Source organism: Mytilus trossulus, chromosome 8 (assembly GCF_036588685.1).
Source record: "Mytilus trossulus isolate FHL-02 chromosome 8, PNRI_Mtr1.1.1.hap1, whole genome shotgun sequence".
NCBI classification, from domain to species: Eukaryota; Metazoa; Mollusca; class Bivalvia; order Mytilida; family Mytilidae; genus Mytilus; species Mytilus trossulus.
The window spans coordinates 26,765,244-26,783,005 of record NC_086380.1 but is presented as its reverse complement, the minus strand read 5'-3'; the positions used below and the strand labels follow the sequence as shown (position 1 = coordinate 26,783,005).

Genomic DNA, 17,762 nt, shown 5'->3' with positions numbered 1-17,762 from the left:
TTTAGTGTTGTGTTTTTGTTTTGTCGTTTTTCTCCTCTTATATTTGATGTTTCCCTCAGTTTTAGTTTTGTTTTCTTCTCAATCGATTTATGAATTTCAAACAGCGGTATACTAGCTGTTGCCTTTATTCAAGCCCTTTCCAACTTTCATTTAATAAAACTTATTCGAAAGTTGTGTTGTTACACTGCGGTCAAGTCGGGAGTGATCTAGCGCTAAAAAACTTGATTAACACTATGCTTTGTGTGTCTGTCAAAAGGTCGGGAGCCCGCATGTCATCTATTGGTTGTCGTTGGACTCTGTATAATGATTTTGTTTAATTGTTAATAAAATAATTCAGGTTGTTGGTTTTCTGTCTTGAATGTTTCACTTTTTGAAATGCCGTCCGATGTCGTTTAAGCTTGTTATGCTTTTTGAATTTGCTCATTGGTGAAGGCCGTATGGTGACCTTTGTAGGTTTTAACATGCTCGTCCTTTGTATAATTGGTATACGGTGGAAAGTTTTCCTATCGGCAATTATGTTGTCATGTTTTGTTTTTGGCACACATTGAAGTTTATGTCAGGAATGTCCAAATATTAAAAGGCACCACCTCAAAGTGACCAACAACTATGTCAAAATCTACATAATACGCAAAATTGACGTTATTTGTTAAAACTATCTGTACTGCATTTCGAAAAATTGATAAAAAGGGATGTATCATTTGAACTTTTAGAGTTATGAAACCAATTAAAGAATACAAAATATATCTAAAAATATATAGAATGTACTTGGAATAAAGTGAAAAATTAGATTGTTATTTTAATCTCTAATACGAAATTCTTTTTTTGTTTTTGTTTCATAAGAACAATTCTACATTTAATGCAATGTAATGTTATTGGTACTGGCATGAAAGTACGGATTTTTTGTGTTATTTAAATTTGCTGTTACGAAATATTAGAAATTATTATAAATTAAGCAATGTATCTCCCTCATGCAAAGCTCTGATTTCTTTCACGGATTTGGCTATACTTTTTGGACCTTTTGGATTATAGCTCTTCATCATTTATATAAGCTTTGGATTTCAAATATTTTGGCCACGAGCATCACTGAAGAGACATGAATTGTCGAAATGCGCATCTGGCGCAAGAAAATTGGTACCGTTAATTTTATTACTACCACTGGGTCGATGCCTCTGCTGGTGGACTATTAGTCCCCGAGGGTATCACCAGCCCAGTAGCCAGTACTTCGGTACTGGCATGAAAATACGGATTTTTTTGTGTTATTTAAATTTGCTGTTACGAAATATTAGAAATTATTATAATTTAAGGAATGTATCTCCCTCATGCAAAGCTCTGATTTCTTTCACGGATTTGGCTATACTTTTTGGACCTTTTGGATTATAGCTCTTCATCATTTATATAAGCTTTGGATTTCAAATATTTTGGCCACGAGCATCACTGAAGAGACATGAATTGTCGAAATGCGCATCTGGTGCAAGAAAATTGGTACCGTTAATTTTATTATTGGTGTTGTTGTGTTGTTCAAAATCTGCAATTCAACTGTAGCCAATACATGGAGCTGAAAGAACAATACTTTCTATAGAAACCCATAGATTTTAAACCAAACGGACGGTCTCAAACATGTTATATCCCGACAGGAAAAATTCTTATGATTAAATTTCTGTACCCAAGATGTAACTGATGATCCCCTAGTGTCATATAAAACATACTGTACACCAAACCAAAAATTGTAAATATGTACAATATGAAGAACTATTCTTTTTAGCTAGAAAGTATACATGACTTTTTGTATAATAAATAAACATTTTGACTATTATATCAATTAAACATCTTACAGTAGGTCACAAGTGTAAACGAAGTGACAAATATGCCAATGAAATGGTAACAGAAGTGATGTCAAATTTTTCCTGTTTTACTTAAACGGTTGAACAGGGCTACTCTTATATAGCATCCCTTTCATCATTACTTTATTATCCTATTTCTCGTGGTCAGTAGATAACTACTATAAAATGACAATGCCATTATGTTTTTGCTTTTGTAATATGAATCTCAGAATAATAGTTCTTATGCATTTTTCAAAAGAAAAAATGCAAAACGGCGAAAAATATGTCAAAGTCGACTGATATATATATATATATGTTCCAGACCATATGAGTATTTGGACCGTACGCGTACGGTCCGGACCGTATACGTATACTCGTACGGTCCGACCATACGCGTACGGTCGGACCGTATATATGAGTATACGCGTACGGTCCAGCTGATGTTTTGGGATCATATGGGTTAAATTTAAACAAATATTTATCAAAATCATTATTTTTAGTTATACAAATTGTTTTTATTACATGTATATGGATAAAATGACTAAGCGAACAATTGAAATTAAATATGTGTTTAATTTTATATCCGTGATTCCTATTTTGGCACTTAAGGTGACACTGACTTTCACTAAGAACGTTATATTTTTATACAGTAATATAATTTGTTCATGCACGTTGCTTTGCATTTTTTTTTTGTAAAGTTCCTTGATATTCTTAAACGATTGTCCTCCCACTCTAAGTTTACTTCCGATAACTTCAATTTCAATAAGCATAATTGGCTTCAATTTATGAATTACTAACATGCTAAATACAGGAGATTAACAGATTAAATAAACGTGATTTTTTAAAATAGTTATAACAATATTTTGTTTTATTTCAATTACTATTGAACTTTTTACATTAATTTGAGATATGATGTTGATCTGTTAAATACATTTGTATCTGAATAATCTGATAAACGTGACCAACTTCTTGATATTAGTCAGACCGTACGCGTACGGTCCGACCGTATGCGTATTTTGAAAATATACGCATATGGTCCAGACCGTACGCGTACGGTCTAAATACTCATACGGTCTGGAACATACGCGTACGGTCTAAATACTCATACGGTCTGGAACATATATATGTTATATGTTCCAGACCGTATGAATATTTGGACCGTACGCGTACGGTCTGGACCGTATGCGTACTTTTTCAAAATACGCATACGGTCGGACCGTACGCGTACAGTCTGATTGATATTAAGAAGTTGGTCAAGTTTATTAGATACTGAAATGTATAATAACAGATCAACATAACTGATATATCCAATTAATATAAAAAGTACAACAGCATTTGACATAAAAACTTACTATTTAAAAAGATCACATTTATTTAATCTGTTAATTTCCTGTATTTTGCAGGCCAGTATTTCATTAATTGCAGCTCAGTAACTGTATGCTCATTGAAATTGAAGTTATCGGAAGTAAACATAATGTGGGATGACAATTGTTTTATAATATTTATGAACTTTGCAAAAGAAATGCATACGCAAAGAACATGCATTAACAAAACATGTAAATGTAAAAAATACGACGTTCTTATTAGAAGCAAGTGTCACCTTCGACCAGAGTAACAAAATAGAATTCACGGATATACAATTAAACAAATATCTAATTTCATTTGTTCGCTTATTCCCTTTATCCATCTTTTTTGTGATAATAACAATTCGTATAACTAAAAATAAAGATTTTGATAAATATTTGTATAAATTTTAACCAATATGATCCCAAAACATGTATGATCAGCTGGACCGTACGCGTATACTCATACGGTCAGACCGCACGCGTATGGTCGGGCCGTACGAGTATACGTATACGGTCCGACCGCACGCGTATGGTCGGGCCGTACGAGTATACGTATACGGTCCGGACCGTACGCATACGGTCCAAATACTCATATGGTCTGGAACATATACATGCACTATTAGTTTTTTATAATGTTAGCTTTGTCTATAATTTTTTTTTCTGCTTTGACCAAAATTTGTTTTTTTTGTTTGTTTCGCAAATAAAATAAATTAAAAAAAAATATATTATATTTCAATTAAAAATCAAAAATGAATGTTTTAGAAAAAAAACACTTAAAAGATTTGAACTTGAACATGTTGAAATGATTCTGCTTGCGATTTAAAGAGAATCAGGTGCAGTCAGAGACATATAATTGTATTATATGTCTCTGGTGCAGTCTAACGGAAAATGTGACATTAGTTTTGAATCACTGACTATCTTTATCCTTTTTTTTTTATTTCACATCCTTAGAAACAGTATAAACTTGTACTGATTTTTATACCACTGTTTTCGTCTACTTGTAATTGATGCAATATTACGTTCACACCTGTTATATACCTTAGGCTTTGTGAATAAGACACAACTTCCTGAAGTTACATATTAATGCACAAATACATTGACAATGCAAATGCACAAAATATTAAACAAAAATATATGTTTTACTCAATATCATTTAATTTTTGATAAAATTATTCAAGTATTTATTAGATAATACCAGTTAAATACTAGCTTGGTTGTAAATATGTACCGGACATCCAATACAAGTTCAATGTTCATGACAATGTTTTTGCATTTGATATCGGGATCATAGATACGAATATCAAAATACGTGTACTTGTAGTAATATTTTGCCCGAGGTAAAGAAAACCAGGATTTATTTGCTCAGACACCTATAAAATCAATATTTACATTTTTGTCACGTGTGAACATTGAACCCTCAACGTAAACCTAACTGAGATCATCATCATGGCCCTCGCAGAAATTGGATCGTCTATTGCAGGAACTTGGGTATTGGTAAAAAATGAAAATATGGATGATTATCTGAAAGAAATAGGTAAGCAATTTTAAGTTTCCGAGAGTGAGGTTAATATCTGGTACGTGGTAGGTTTTTTGGAGGTCATAATCTGGAACGTAGTACGATAAAATGTTGTATCCATGTGATTTTCTTTGTTTGCATAAATATTCAAAATTTAAAAACATGCATAAGAAAAATAAGGTTATGAAACTCAAAAAGGTTCAAAAGGTTAATGTATGCTTTTCTTGTGTTAATTGTCACAAAAATATGGTAAATATATATATCCTATAATGAGATGCAAGGCGATTTCTCCCGGCATACCAGTTGGCATACTGAGCATTGGCATAACCAGGCTTGTACTGATAGCAAGGATTTGTATAGTTAAAATCTAACTATACAAATCCTTGCTGATAGGCAGGATTGGTTTTAATTTAGGAGGGTTCTGGTGGGGGGTTTACAGAATAGATAATAACGGCCCTTTACGGGCTAAATTCACTGGGATAAGTGCCTGTGGCTAAAATATAAAGAATATATTAAAACATATAGCTATTATTACTTTTTGTACTATAATATAGGTGTAAACTTTGTTTTACGGAAGATAGCAGCAGCAGCTAGTTCAACAATGACAATAAGTGTTGAAGGTGATCAGGTTAGAATTATCACCAAAGGACCCAAGGACTCCGACACCTCATTTAAATTAGGCGAAGAGTTGGAGTCAAATGATCCCCAGGACAACCCAATGAAGGTAAATGTAACAGTTAATATTGTTTCCTAAGAAATGTAATACCAAGTCTAAAAAAAAATACAAGAATGAGACAAATAAGTCCCACTTCACTCCTAGTTATAATCATGATAAAACTTTGTGTTATCATTTTTTTAGGCCACAAATGTCTCAATAAAATTATCTTAAGATGCAAATATTTGAGAGAAAAAAACATCCATATGTTATTAAATGATGAAAGATTGATTTACAACTGTAAAGAACAAAGGGGCATTATGTTTACATATCTGTGGGGTCATTTATTTCTGTAGACCTGTCTGTTCATCTATCCCTTTGTTCTCTTGTTCTGCTTCAGGCTTAAGTTTTTGGTCAAAGTTGTTTTCGATGAAGTTGAAGTCCAATCATCATGATCAACTTGAAACTAACACACATGATACCTATATGTGATCCTTGTAATTCTTATGTCAAATTTTAGTTTTTACCCCCCCCCCCCCCCCCAAACTTCACATTTCATTGAACATATATAGAGAATGATAATACAAGTAGGGCATGTAGGAACTCCATGTACTATGGACATCATAGGCTCTGTTTCTATTTAAAGGAATTATAACATGTTCATGACATGGTCATTTTCACCTAGGGACATTAAGGACATGGAAATATATACCTATTAGAAAATGTATAGTATATGATACATGATTCTTTTATTACTATCTGTGCATTTAATGAAACATGAATTATTCTGGAAATAATCCAATGCAGTAATTATTTTACCTATCCTGAATCTTGTTTCTTTTCATTCACTGAACTTTAAATCATTGAATTTACTGCACTATTATAGTCACTCTATACTTCTCCTGTAACCAAGTGTCAGATAGCATTTAATTTATGTGTGTGGCATTCATTTTGACCTTCATTTCTTATTTTGTCATAAATATTGCTGAGTCCCAATAAACTTACTGAGAACCTAAGGTAAAATAGAAATTAACAAATAAAAAGGACACCAATAAAATATCACGAATATGCATTACAGATTAAGTTTTTTAATTGGTCCTTTTTAAAAGTCTTTCTATCTGGACCAGGCTGGTAGATTTACACAATCAAAACAGCCTTAGATAGCTACTATTAACTTAAGGGGGGGGGGGGGATGGGGCTAGGATTAAAAATATTGTCCAGCTTTTTTTAGTTGTAATCTCTGTCCTGCCTTTTCATTTTTCACTCATTCTGCACAGGCTCTTGTGTAAAAAAAAAACCAAATTTATTATATACCTTAATATTTGTTTTTGAGAAAAGTGCATGTGCTTGTCCGTCCTGCATATTTTTTTTAACATAAATTGTCATCTTGCCTGTTTTTTTTTTGCAAAGTGAATCATCCTGCCTCTGCCTTTTGTTTTTACCTAAAACTCCTGTCCTGCCTTTTTAAAATATATATATAATCAAAGGCACCCTCTTCCCACATAAAATTCAAAAAGTTCTCCCTTACTTACAATTCATGTAAAACTTTATCTGCTGTTTTATTTCGGGTCTAAGTGACAGGTCAGCTGCCCACAACAAAAATATTGCAGTAAAAGTAAAAAGCAAAAAAACAGGACATACATTTGTAGCAAAATTACTTTTCCTGTTTTTTTTTAATCTTTTGAAATCAATATCTTAAAAGCACTTAACCAGTCCATGTCATTTGACCAAATCTAATTCATTAGGCCCGCATCTCTCTATCATGCTAATTATTTTTTTACCAGTATGCATATAATATTATGATTCAGTGTATTTTACCTATGTAAAAAAAACATGCATCTAGTTTAAAGTTCGAAAGTAACACACAATGAAAAATAATAGCGTATGTTTAACAAATATAACATAAATCTGTGTTGTAATATACTAAAATCAACGTAGAATCATACTTCTATACTGTTTTAAATCATCAGAATCAGTACGTTTGTCCCTTGGCATTGAGAATTTAGAATGGAAATGCATAATTCTACAGTCAGGTTTTATATGTCATGATAAAAAGAAAGACAAAATAAACACCGTACATGAATGTGTTATATCCAATTTCACATTTAACACTAAGTATGTGCATACATTGTGTAATTATATCCCATTATAAATTGACGATATGACGGTCGTTAAATCTTATAGAATAAATAGTGTTGTACAGGATTTTAAATGAAAAATAATCTTTATAAATTGTGTATGTTCGAAACGTAGGGGAAACATGAAAATAAGTGATGACAGGAAAATGAGTGACTCATTTTATGTTTTATCATTTACGCCCTCCGGGGAAACTCATTAGTCACTCATTTTCCTGTCAAAACTTTTTTTCATTTTTTTCATTCTATCACTTTTGTCAAATAACTCCGGCTTCCGCACTGGATTTACAGTTAAAAGATTTTTTTTTAAATCGTACCAGTTTAAATTACAGGGCTCCATTCATTTTGGATGGATTTTTAAATACGTAGTTATGTTTAATTATTTTACATTAATAAATAAAATTTTACTTATTTTGCTAATCATTATTAAACTGCTATTCGTTTGGAAGGCTGAGATTTGTAGTTTCTGTTGCAATTGCCCTACCGTTGTCAAATTTGAAATATTATACCAACTTGGTTCGGTTAGGGCATTTTTTTTATTTGAGGACTGCTATCTAGCTATGTATTCAGTAATTGTAACATCTCAACTGCCACCACCTTTGGAAATTTAGAGTCAGTCTATGATAAAGCTTTTAGTTGCCGTGTGTTACCTTTCCTCGCGATCGTCAGTCTTAATCTAGCGGCGTACTACAGTACACGATATATAAGGCATGGAGATGTTATTGCCAAATAAAATTGATCGCAAGATGTAACAAAATTGATCTTAATATAAATTTAATACTAAACAGATAAAAATTGAAGCCGAACTGGTCGTGTGGTCTAGCGGGACGGCTGCAGTGCAGGCGATTTGGTGTCACGATATCACAGTAGCATGGATTTGAATCCCGGCGAGGGAAGAACCAAAAATTTGCGAAGCAAATTTACTGATCTAGATATAGGAAGATGTGGTGTGAGTGCCAATGATACAACTCTCCATCCAAATAACAATTTAAAAAGTAAACCATTTTAGGTTAAATTACGGCCTTCAACACGGAGCCTTGGCTCACACCGAACAACAAGCTATAAAGGGCCCCAAAATTACTAGTGTAAAACCATTCAAACGGGAAAACCAACGGTCTAATCTATATAAACAAAACGAGAAACGAGAAACACGTATATATTACATAAACAAACGACAACTACTGTACATCAGATTCCTGACTTAGGACAGGTGCAAACATTTGCAGCGGGATTAAACGTTTTAATGGATCCAAACCTTCTCCCTTTTTCTGAAACAATAGCATAACATCACAACATAGAAAAACATACAATAAAATATCAATTGGCAGACTTAACTCAATCAAAAAACGTATGATAACACAATGAACGAATAAATTTGATCTGCGATATCTGAATACAAATGCACAGTAAATTAAATATTAGAGACAAACATTCATGACAAAAAGCTAACAAAAAAATTCATACACACTGAGAAATATTTAACCAATCAATGTTCACTTTAGAAAAAAAAAACATTTTTTTTTATAATCTTGAAGTTTATACAAATGTTGTAAGAACAATGTATTTAAACTAGCATTGTTGGGTTGATGTTTAGACGAGTTGTATATACATTATGTACACAGCCATGTATCACCATCATTGATGGCGATCCGATGGATACATCTGTTGTAGAGTTGTCACTGACTCAGACGTACTTATATATAGAACAGCCGTTTACTTCTTATCTGAACTTGTACACGAGGGCAATATGTTGTCATGACTCCGGTTTGTTCTATCTTTTATTAATATCTTTCCTCCACCGTTTTTACGCTTTGTTTGACAGGCGATAAAAACTAGTAGTCGTAAGGTCAATTTAACTCTCTAATCCTTTTCCCTCACCCTTCCCTAGTGTTTCCTTAAATTGTTTTCAATCAGGCTAATTTACGTCACAACTGTTATACGATGATCAAGAAACCATTAACACAAAACATCTACTGAGACATAGAATATTTGTTTTTCATCCTTTTTTTGTACATAAATAAGGCCGCTAGTTTTCTCGTTGTCATTACGGGGCCTTTTATAGCTGACTATGCGGCATGGGCTTTGCTGATTGTTGAAGGTCGTACGTTGACCTATAGTTGTTTAATTTCTGTGTCAGTATGGTCTCTTGTGGAGAGTTGTCTCATTGGCAATCATACCACATCTTCTTTTTTTATATAGCATGTCTTACAATTGTTAAGCTTAATGTCTGTGACAAGTTCCAGATATGTATTTCTCAGCACTATCTCAACGTAAAACATCGTTGATTTTAATCGGGATCGCTACATGTACTGTTTAGGAAACCCTTGTTGATATCGGTAATAGACGGCCTCTCAAACTTTGTATCAGTGATTTATATTTTAATGTCCTTACCGTTATGTATTTAGGGTTTCAAATAGTTTGGGGTTCCAGCCTACCAGATGTTTCATTTCAATTTCGAACGTCTCGAGGAGCAGTATCATTATCAGATCATGTAGATCTCATGCTTCTGAAACAGAGCAGTTTGATTTGTCGCACCTATTTGGTGTTTCAAATGCAGTGACGCCTGTGCTTATTATTTTTTTTAGCTAAGTCATCTTGCCTTCTCCTGTTCTAGGGTACCATCATAGCCACTTTTCCGAACTTTGTCCCAAGTAAAATCCGTAATCCCCCTTTAGCACTACGAGTTTCCAGTATCACTGCTATCATCTAATGCCTTTAAGTTTTCTAGGTGAAACGTCATATATCATATTTTTGTTTTCATTTAAAGGCTACTGTTATCTGGGAAGACGGCAAATTAATCACAACTGCTAAGCCAACAGAAGGATCAAAGGCAAAAGCAACACGTGTAGAAAGACGGATAGAGGGCGATCAATTAATAATGGTAGGTTAAAGTTTATAACATAGGCTTCTTTGTTTATTAGTGCTTTATAAATAGTATTGCTTTAATTATTACATATTGTCTGTAATACAATTGGATCCTATTAAACGGTGGTATATCATGACTAGTAGTGATGTTGTTGTTAATTGCATGGGATATGTTTTCCCTTCTGGTTGGATTATAATTTGATGCACAATCGGATTGGCTGAATTTCGAGTGGTTCTTACGGCAATACAGTAAATTGTAACATCACATCTCTTATCATAGTTTTCTGTATATATCTTTATCTAATTTTTATTCTGACTAATTTTATGACCATGAAAAAAGGAGATATCTGTAAAATTTAATTGTTAATCCTGCAATGAAAAGTATGTCCAAATTGATAAGATTGTACCTTTTAAAATAGTCTACCTCCTGAAGCCTTCCTAGCTACATCTCTGGAATGCTTCAAGGAGAAGCTTCGGAGACTACAGCTGTAAACAGAAACCACCTGCTTTTATCCAATTTTAATTGCACTTGTAAATACTGAGCACGCAGGTTGGCGTTAAATTTGCACAGCAGTATCTGCGTTATGTATTTCCACTGCAGATCAATAGTATAGATGTAGATGTAGACTAACAAATGACTAAAATGTATTTGTAATTAAACCGATGTCATTAAGCTCACTATCATAACAGTTATTTGTTGAGTATACACATAAAGCACCAAAGAAAGGGATACTCAAACTAGCAATATAATAGAAAAATCGAAGGATATGGCCGGGGTATCTATCCATGACATAGACTTTTAAATATTTATTTATCCATCCATGACATAGTCTATTAAATATTTATTTATCTATCCATGACATAGTCTAATGGATATTTATTTCTCTAATTCTTCGTCAATTTATCCCTTTCTGCACCCATTGTATAAAAACAATTAATTAACGTGTGGTTTGTTTGATCTCACTTCTACATTGGTTAAAATACGATTATGACGTCGAATTTTTTCTTGTTTTCCTCTGAATTTCGGGCATGAAAAAAAGGCGACCATGCCTGAACCCTTGGCTAGCGAAGATTGATGAAGTCACATAGAAAGAACACATCTTTCTGCAGATTAGTTGCAAAGAAGGAATAGGTTTGCGTGCGTATTGTTTGAAAATCATTAGAGAAACAGATTCCTCCACCAAATATCGTGTAACACGATATTTATTCACTTTCGACAGTTAAATTTTAAATATTGAATACGCACAGGGAGCCTCGTGTTTTAGATTTGAAAATTTAACTGTCTCGAGTGGATAAATATTGTAACACACTCGATACAGTGGTAGCATCTGTATTTATTTATCCATGAGGTTTTTTTTTACATAGTCTATTAAATATTTATTTATCTATCCATGACATAGTCTATTAAATATTTTTTTTAACATTTCAGGATGTTTCTGTAAATGCTGTTATGATGAGAAGAATTTGGAAGAAAAAGTAAACATGCTGACATTTTATGCTACCATAGACTGAGTTTGGTTTGAAATTTGGTTGTGTTTTTTATTTTGATATACAAATCTGTTTGTCAAATTTTGTTTTAGATACTGTCATATTTTATCAATTTGTGAAACAGCATTATAAGGTTCTGAAGCGTTGAAGAGTTGAATACCATATATTATATATTTAGAAATTTTCCAAGAAATATAAAATGTTCAGGGTAGGATCTATGAAGCAAAAATACTCTTTATGAAAAATCTACTTATGGAGTTGAATTATTAAGTATATAGGTGTTTATACTGAATAATTTAAAATACTGACATTTTTTATGTCAACTTTTTACACAATTCAAGTATATTAATCAACGAATTTGTGATACTTATCTAGTCATTAATTTATCGTCCTGAACATGCATGAAATATTTGCCACTGGACGTTAAGCAACCAACAATCAATCGTGTTATATAACTACATTGTATATAAACATAGGTGTATGTTAAGGAGAAAATTGTTTCAAGATACAAAGCATATCATGACTAAGCATAGCAAGACAGCTGATTTTTTTTTATGAAAATAAAAACCCACATATCAGTTCAGAACGTTATAAAGCCATATTTTGTGAATTGTTCCTATTTAGATATTTTAATTTTGGGCATATATAAAGTTTAAGAAATAGTTCACATTGAACATCCATTAAAAATTAGTGGGATATCAATTTTTAATTTCATCTGACCTTTACCCCACTTTAATTTGCTGTTCATGTTTTATAAAAATGGTATATTGATTTTAAACCATATACTTTGAATACATGATATACTATAATTGTATATGTGTATGTTCTTTGGCATTAAATAAAAGAGTTGATACTTTTTTTGGCTTGAAACAAGTTTTGTATGTTCTTTCACATTATTTAAACGAATTTGTAGTTCTTTTGGCATTATTTAAACGACTTTGTATTTCCTTTGGCATTATTTACACGAATTTGTATTTTCTTTGGCATAATTTAACCGAAATTTATATTTTTGGCATTATTTAAAAAAAAATGGTATGTTCTTTGGCATTATTAGACATAACTGCTTGTTTTTATTTTTAAATATACATAATTGCATAGTACATATACTTTACAATATGATTTTTGTGGTTACATATTTTAATCAAGAAGTGACTGTTGCAACAGTATTATTATTATCCATTTCTACACAGTATTGTACAATTTAAAGATGTTATTTATGAAACTTAATATTTATATAACTCAAACACCAAAGGTCGTTTAAATTAACTATAAAATATTTAAACTACATGTAAACAATGTTTTAATATTTAAAAGTGTAATCGTAGTCTGCATGGATGAAAACGGGAAAACATTTCATAATAAGATAATACTTGGAGTTAATTGACCATAACCCAACACCTCTTTCTATTCAAGTATTAATATATTAATTTACATGTGTTGCATTTTGTAAAGGGACCAATGCCATATTGTATTTTTTTTCTTTAGTGGTGAAAGAATGTTTTTGTTTGACTTAGATACGATTTATTTACAGAAAACCAGTGTAGTGATAGATATTTTATTTCAACACTTAAGTTTTCTGGTCACAAATTATTAAAGTATATAGACAATAGTCAACAATAAAGACCATTGTTATTATAAAAGTGTTTTTCTTTGCCAAATTGCATTATGCACTTAACTATTCACAAATCATGCGTGGTTAAATGTTAATTTCTAATGTAATAAGTTAGGCCGTGCCTAGGCCGTGCCTCTCTCAATTGAATAAAATGTTTTTGCCTTTTATAGCCGATCTCTGGTATGTCTTTTCACGTTGTTGAAGGCCGTACAGTTGCTTAAATCTACTTCATTTGAAATTTGGCTGATAGTTGCCTTATTATTGTAACCATAAAATATCTTCTCATTTTATAGTAGTTTACTGAGATTTTATTAACCTTTGATAACTATTTACACCACTGGGTCGATGCTACTGCTGGTGGACGTTTCGTCCCCGAGGGTATCACCAGCCCAGTAGTCAACACTTTAGTGTTGAAATGCATATCAATAATGTGGTCATTTTTATAAATTATCTGTTTACCAAAAAAAAAAATTTTCCACTAAGGATTTTTTTTTATCCAAAACATAGATTACCGTATTTATAGCCGTATTTGGCACAACTTCTTGGAATTTTGGATCCTCAATGCTCTTCAATTTTGTACTTGTTTCAATTGGCTTTATAATTATTTTAATATGATTGTCACTGATGAATCTTATGTAGACGAAACGCGCCTCTGGCGTACTAAATTATAATCCTGGTACCTTTGATAAGTATTCTCACCACTGGGTCAATGCCATTGCTGATAGACGTTTCATCTATTTTAGTTGAAACATGGTAATGACTATCAATTAAAAATCTGCAACTAGGACTACCAATAAAAAATCTGCATATTTACTACTAGGTAAGTTTAAATCAAGCCCAAATCTTAATTTTCGTTTTCAAATATTTTTAATGAATTGATTGATTTACCCAAGCATTACAGTCCAAAACTTCTCACTGAAAAGTATAGTAAAAGTTTATGAAAAAAAATTTCCAACGACTGAATGGTTATATGATGAGACTCGACCAAGGGACAATGCAATCAGCTATCAACTTTAAAGTTTGAGATATTATCATGGCAGATGCAGACTCAGGATTTGTGTAGGTCCCGAGGCGAGACAATGTTTGCAGGGGGGATATATAAAACTCTTTGCAATATTAATGCATGAACCCCAAAAAGGGAGAGGGGATTGTTTATTGTATCACTTTGAAAACGTCTTTCTTTTTTTGCGTTTGCAGTTTGGTCTACCATCGGATGTATGTTTTATTGAACTGATGCATTGTGCAAACAAACCAATTATTCATACTGCATTAAAAAAAGTATCATGTATGTACAATTAAAAGCTCACTAATATAGTTCTCCATATACGTTTGTCTTTTGCAACTTACTCTTGCTACAGATGTAGGTTGCAGGCTGTTTCTATAATTTGATCTGTCTGGGAAGAAAGAGCGCTGATATAGATGCATTTTAGTAAATGTAACTATGAATCTTTGGTTGTATCCTTTAACGTTTGCTGTTGTTGGAATCAAGCAAGATGTTGTTCTTGCAACCAGGTAGTTAGCTGCAATACATCATTATGACTTTATAAATATAAATAGGTTTGCGTTCATGCTGGATTGGTCATTGCAGTTGTTTTAAAAAGGAATGTCACACTTGTGATTCGATAGTAGTCTCCAGAAACAATCCTCTCCGCCCTACATTGTACAATTTCAAGGTTATGAATGTTACAAATGTTGGCAGTGTATGGATCCCATATATTGCTGGCATAAACGGGGTACAATCTGTGGGCTCACAAGAGTCTTACAGAGAGCATCGGTTTTCAAGCGGCGAATGTTTGGTATAATTTTAGTATGCTTCTAGAAAACAATCTCTAGATAAACTCTCCATGGATACCAGTATTAAAATTTTTTTTGTATTAACGCCAGACGCGTGTTTCGTCTACAAAAGAATCATCAGAGACGCTCAAATAAAAAAGATTAAAAAGGCCAAATAACTTACGAAGTTGAAGAGGATTGAGGACCAAACATTCCCAAAGTATTTCCCAAATACAGCTAGATTTATCAATTCCTGAGGTAGAAAAGCATTCGTGATTCAAAAATCCAAAGAGTTGTAAACAGTTAATTTATAATTATGATCATACCAATGATAGTTCATATCAACACAGAAGTGCTGACTACTGAACTGGTGATACACTAGATGTTTTGGCTTTCCTCATAATTTGGTCGATGTAGGTTATCCACTGCAGTTAAGTGTGAATGTTTAATTTTGCAGTCACAGATATTTTACGGATTTAACTCCTTCTGAGACATGACCATGGCTGTTATAAAATAGTATTTGTTTTATGTAAGTCTTGTTATGTTGGTAATGTGTATGACCTGGTATTTGTTTAGATGGAATTCCTCGAGTTAGTTATACTCACAATGACATGCTCGTAGGGCGTCTAGTTCTTCTTGGAAGAAGGTCTGCGCCAGTTTGTATTTTGTTTTTATTTCTTTTGATATACTGTAATCCATAGTGATATATGCACAAGTATGAAGTTCCCTTGTCGAATGCTTTGAAAAAGTCCCCAAGAATGACATCTGTTTGTCTGTTGTTATCGAATGTTTTGCCAGGATCCTAGACAATGATGATCCATGGTGATTTGCAGAATCAGTGTTTATGGGAGCCATGCTGTGCTTCTATTAGAATGGTTTACTGGACGGTTCGTAGTATATATAAATGTAAATGGAGAATGTGTCAAAGAGACAACAACCCCAACAAAGAGCAGAAAACAGAAGAAATCCACAAATGGGTCTTCAATCCGCGAAAATATCCGGCTTCCAAAGTCATTATTAATAGTCGTTTTGGATTGTGATGATCGGTATTGAGTCCAAGTTAATTATAGCATTCGGAACACAGGATGAACTTGAGTTAAACTTTTTTGTGTTATAAAATATACAATAACATATTTCATGTAATTCTTGCTACTTTTTTCAGTAAACCCTGTCTGTGTTATGGGCTTAATGTATGCGTCTTTCTTGTAAAAGTGTAAGCCTTTGATGTATTCTTCTTTCTTTGAATGGCGTTATGTCAACTTGTTTCAGTATGCGGTCATTAATACAAGTTCGTTGTTGATGTAGATTCACTTAATTAATATTATTAAGTGGGCTGCTATGTTTGCACTGTTTTGTTTTTAGCTCCCACTAAGTTGCAGGATCCCTAACTGACCATTTGAAATCTTTTCTTTTTTTTTAATTTTGTTTGGGGGGGAGGGGGGATAAATAGATTATTAATTTCTTTTTTACAATAGTGTAGTCCTCTGAATACTTAAATAATTCTTATTTGGTACTGAGTCTATTAAAGATTCGGAGTGGAATCTTCTCATTTTATTAAAAAAAAAAGGTAACGTCAAAGCAATGTAACAACGTAACTGGTATTAAATTTCACTTTAATAAAACATAAACCCACAACAATTGATGCTAAATCGAAAATAAACTTACAATAATTCAATCTGTCAAAATAGTTTTCAAAATCAGAAACAAATCACATAATCAGCAACCATAAACACTATATACAAAAAGACAACCGCAGTATACCGCTGTTCGAAAGTCATCAATCGATTGAGAGAAAACAAATGCTGTTACAAACATAAACTGAGGTAAAACACTTTTTCTTCGATTTTTTTTACATAAATAAGGCCGTTTGTTTTCTCGTTTGAATTGTTTTACATTGTCTTATCGGGCCCTTTTATAGCTGACTATGCGGTTGAAGGCCAGACGGTGACCTATAGTTTTAATGTCTGTCATTTTGGTCTTTTGTGGATAGTTGTCTCATTAGCAATCATACCACACCTTCTTTTTTATAACATCAACTGTAAAAGGAACCTGATTTTGTGACTAGCTAAATCTCCCGCTTTCATGGCATTGTTAAATATAATTCTAAAATGACAACACCACAGAACAAATAAATGCAAGAACATTAAGGACCGAGAAATACACAAACAAACACTACAACAGGACATTTCGACATGCCAACAGTAATCAAAGGTATATGAAGGTCAAAGTGACGCGTGACTGAGGGGCATACAATATAGAATCTATTTAGCTGTGTATTAACGAACATACGATGCTGTTGGGAATTGACCGCACCCTGAGTTAAGTAATAGTAACTTCTAAAAATAAATTGACAGCTGGTCCCCTCAAGACAATACATATCTTTATACATAATTAACAAGCAGTGTAAGGCAGGTAAAATTATACTTTTAATGTGATTGGATTACCTCCCTTACACTGCTTTAAAATTGTCTTAATTGACCATTTTACCTCCAATTTCTAATGGTATCTATCCCTACCTTTTTTTGTGGTTATAAAACTTGTGTATAAATATT

General features: G+C 32.6%; 1 protein-coding gene across 1 annotated transcript; it reads left to right on the top strand.

Annotated features, from left to right (window-relative positions):
- The first annotated feature begins 4,483 nt into the window (after positions 1-4,483).
- Positions 4,484-13,465, top strand: LOC134680753 (fatty acid-binding protein, adipocyte-like). Its single transcript, XM_063539972.1, has 4 exons — positions 4,484-4,700; positions 5,237-5,406; positions 10,240-10,353; positions 11,767-13,465. Exons 1-4 carry the CDS (start codon positions 4,613-4,615, stop codon positions 11,815-11,817), a joined length of 423 nt encoding a protein of 140 aa, XP_063396042.1. The 5' UTR covers positions 4,484-4,612; the 3' UTR covers positions 11,818-13,465.
- The last annotated feature ends 4,297 nt before the right edge of the window (positions 13,466-17,762 follow it).

Coding starts and splice junctions, on each gene's coding strand:
- LOC134680753 (XM_063539972.1), top strand. CDS start 4,613: ATGGCCCTCGCAGAAATTGGATCGTCTATTGCAGGAACTTGGGTATTG. Junction 5,407..10,239: donor CCCAGGACAACCCAATGAAG/GTAAATGTAACA, acceptor TTTCATTTAAAG/GCTACTGTTATCTGGGAAGA. Junction 10,354..11,766: donor AGGGCGATCAATTAATAATG/GTAGGTTAAAGT, acceptor TTAACATTTCAG/GATGTTTCTGTAAATGCTGT.